Source organism: Rhagoletis pomonella, unplaced genomic scaffold, assembly GCF_013731165.1.
Source record: "Rhagoletis pomonella isolate Grant_MI unplaced genomic scaffold, Rhpom_1.0 Rhpom_scaffold_00001, whole genome shotgun sequence".
In the NCBI taxonomy this organism is placed as follows: Eukaryota; Metazoa; Arthropoda; class Insecta; order Diptera; family Tephritidae; genus Rhagoletis; species Rhagoletis pomonella.
Window position 1 is genome coordinate 84856474 of NW_023458555.1, and position 4160 is coordinate 84860633.

The 4160-nt window shown below is 32.9% G+C and overlaps 1 protein-coding gene across 1 annotated transcript; it reads left to right on the plus strand.

Annotated features, from left to right (window-relative positions):
• LOC118748292 lies at positions 1 to 100 on the plus strand (the record flags this gene model as incomplete). The annotated part of the gene is given in 1 exon segment (XM_036482670.1): positions 1 to 100. A coding segment is annotated over 1 exon segment (51 nt), but the record flags the coding sequence as incomplete, so codon positions are not given.
• Positions 101 to 4160: the final 4060 nt, after the last annotated feature.

The following is a 4160-nucleotide window of genomic DNA, read 5'->3' on the forward strand; positions in this document are numbered from 1 at the left end:
AAAAAATTGCGGGAAACCAAGAAACTACCTGGAGAAACGTGTAGGGAATAACTTTATAAAATGCTTGATATAGCCAGTCAAGCAAACATAGATAATTTATCTAATTAAAGGGGCAGAAATGCTTTGGGTGTAACCAATTCCGTCACAAACGTTCAGAATGTCCGAGAATGAACGAACATACTACAAAAAAAAAACTAATATGAAAAGAAAAGTAAACTTAAACGGTGTTCCACTTTACGGATTGATTGATACAGGGAGTGATGTTTGCGTGCTGTAAAAACATCTTTTGAATAAAATCCGCCCACGTAATTTAATGACAGGCGCAAGTGTTTCTCTGAGCGGCATCGGATCAAATATCAAAACGGATGGATCATGTACAGCCGACGTAGATGGTGTTTGCTTTGAAGATGTAGAATTTCTAATAGTTGACAACAGTTTAATGAGTGCTGATTTGTTGATTGGAATGAGTCTGCTGAGTAAAGCTGTGGTGAGGATCGAACGTGGCAGAGTCAGCATACTTAAAAACGATTTAGAATCGGCACATCCACAAAGAGAGGCCGATTCAAAAGCTAACTGTTTCTTTGCCACAATGGATGAAAGCATTTTCAAGGAGAACCGTAAATTATTAGATTTTAACGTAACGAATTCTGAAGCGCGTGTTTCCATTGGAATTATAAAATCTATTATATTTTAAGACTTCCACCAAAATATTTTGGAAAAATATTAAGATTTACGTGAGCTGGACCGATTTGAAAATACCTCAAATAATGAAGTTTTTTATAAATACAAATAGTTAATTAAGGCTTAAAAAAAACGCCTAAAATGACCAAACGGTTTAAGCTAAACTTAACTTAAAATTTTTTTTTAAAGATTGGTCTAATACCAACTTGAATAACTGAACCTAAACTATTCCGTTTTTGACTTGTGAGGTATCATTGGAAAGGTATTTTGTCACCCTTTTTTCATGCAAAAGATGAAAGAGAAAGGAAGGATGAACGAGCGTCATTCCAAGTTGAATTAAGATGTGTTAGTGTTTGGAAAAAAAGGACATGAATGAGTTTTTTTTTTGCACAGAAATAAAAAGAGTGGGAAAATACTTTTCTACTGAGCACCCACAAGTATAAATCAGAATAGTTTTAGCCCAGATATGCAAGTTTTTCGTAAATCAAAAATTTCATTACTACGATTCTGTTGAAAAGATTTTTAAATATTTGTATGCAGATTTTTTAAGCTTAATATGTTTTGTCATCTGAGGGGATTTTTTTCAAAAAGTTCTTTAAGAAACTGTTTTTTATGCATAAAAAAGTCCATTTTTGGAGGTATTTTCTAAATATTTGGAGGTATTTTTTTAATATTTGGAGGGATTTTCTTAAAATTTTTCCGAAATATTTTGGTGGACGTCTCCAAATTTAATAAATTTTTTAATCCCGGCAGAAAATACGCAACTTTTTTTGGTGATGCAGTCTAATGTACATATGTATGTACTATATATGCAACACAGGCAAATGCTTTTCGGTTGGAACGAGTACACAAAAAAAAACGCCTAAAATGACCAAACGGTTTAAGCTAAAAAATTTGCATAAAAATATTTAAAAAAAGGCGTGAGTACTAGGTACTCATGAAATTTGATGTGTATACATATGCGAACGGCAAAGCATAAAAGTACGTTTACATATAAATATAATCTCAATCAAAGCTCCTTAGCTGTCAAATTGGTTGTGCTTGTTATTCACACAACTCGAGGAAAAGTTAAACTTCTTCTCTGTGCCACCGTGGTCACTTTTCTTTTGCAACACATATTAGGCCATTTAAATATATTTTAACTAAATATTTTATTAAAAATACCTTTACAAACCTATTTTCCTTACTAGCGTCAATTTTTGTTTACTTTCTCTCTCTTCGCAAGTATAATCGACAAAACTGGGTTGGACACCAAAAAGTTATCGGTTTAATCTGAGATATTTTAAATTATAATTTTGCATGGCTAATCTGTTTTTCTAATAACAGATTAGGGAGTCAAGCTCGAAAATTAGGATAATATTTTTATATATAAAAGCGATTCAGCTACACACATACAAATGTAGGTTAGGTTAGAAATTAAACATTAATTTCACTTAATTTTATTCATTTTGCTGATTTAATTTTTTTATTCATTTTCAGTTTTAATTCTTTTAATACATGACATTATCGGTATGATTGATAAAATATACTTGTATATACTTGTGACTCAAGGGCGTTAAAATATCTTGGAAACACCGCATATAGGCAGATTTTCAAGTTTTATGCGGCAAAAAATATTTTATTGCCTCTATCTACTCAAAATTGTTTATCAAATGTAAAATTGAAATAATTTGTATTACAGATAGGTTATATTAATAAAATATATATATTGGCCAATAATCTACTATTTAAATATATTGACTACCTTTATTTATAAAATGTGTGTACACTATCATTGGTTAATTAGTTTTCGCTTTCAGAATCTTCGCTGACCTCAAACTATTCCTTTGTCACATCTTTGACAACGGATTTAGAGGGTAACAGCAGGTTTATTGTGTCTGGGGAAAACGATTTGATATTTTTTCTTTTTTTGGTCATGAACCGAAATACTGCTTAAAAACGAGTCCGAGCTCACCAACAGCTGGTTATATATGTCACGGTTACATACTTCACGAGAAAACTTCCGGGAATAATTTTCTCGGTAGTGTTTGTTGTGGGCCTCTTGAGCCTCCCCGATAATTGTCCTATTGTTAATAAGGAATTAGTATCTTGTGCATTGTGGGTGTCATAGGATGCCATGCCGTCGGCGATTCGCCACTTCTCGCTCGCTATGTTTGAGTTCCGGTCGCTTAACGAAAAATTTTGCATGTGAAAACAACAACAAAGTTAGCTAGCACGGATAGATGATAGCAAGTTTGGTTGTACCTCATTGAGTTCGTTCGTTTCGCCACTTGCTAACTGATGGCGAATCGATGACGGCTAATAATCAATTGTAGCGCATTTCCTCTTACTATGCATATGCCTAAATGTATGAACCATTTGGCAAGCGAACACAGGGCGCTTCTAATGAAAATAAAAATTTTATGCTGAAATACACATGCTAAGCCCTTCGAAATTTTGTGCTGGGATATGCGTTACAGCTTCGCAAATTTTACCCCTACCGAAACCAAAGATGTATACACATCAAACATTTTCAACGGAATCGTAATAATGAGATTTTTGGTGCTGTTTTTTTTAGCTTTTTTTTTAAAGATTGGTCTAATACCAACATGAATAACTGAACCTAAACTATTCCGTTTTTGGCTTGTGAGGTATCATTGGAAAGGTATTTTGTCTCCCTTTTTTCATGAAAAAGATGAAAGAGAAAGGTAGGACGAACGAGCGTCATTCCAAGTTGAATTAAGATGTGTTAGTGTTTGGAAAAAAGGGACATGAATGAGTTTTTTTTTGCACAGAAATAAAAAGAGTGGGAAAATACTTTTCTACTGAGCTCCCACAAGTATAAATCAGAATAGTTTTAGCCCAGATATGCAAGTTTTTCGTAAATCAAAAATCTCATTACTACGATTCTGTTGAAAAGATTTTTAAATATTTGTATGCAGATTTTTTAAGCTTAATATGTTTTGTCATCTGAGGGGATTTTTTTTCAAAAAGTTCTTTAAGAAACTGTTTTTATGCATAAAAAAGTCCATTTTTGGAGGTATTTTCTAAATATTTGGAGGTATTTTTTTAATATTTGGAGGGATTTTCTTAAAATTTTTCCGAAATATTTTGGTGGACGTCTTCAAATTTAATAAATTTTTTAATCCCGGCAGAAAATCCGCAACTTTTTTTGGTGATGCAGTCTAATGTACATATGTATGTACTATATATGCAACACAGGCAAATGCTTTTCGGTTGGAACGAGTGTGGGAATGTGCACAAATACATATGTTTATCGTCACCTAAGGGTGAAAAGGTGCCAAGTCCATTTTTTGAAATTGGTTTCGTATTACCTGCCATTCTGCATCAAAAACCAAATTTTAGAAAAAAGAATGGGCTTGGTACCTTTTCATCTTTAGGTAGCGATGTGAATTATGGTGGTAATATATACAAACATATAAATTACATACATGGGCGTAGCCAGAACGAAATTTAGGGAGGGAGCCTATACATTTTTT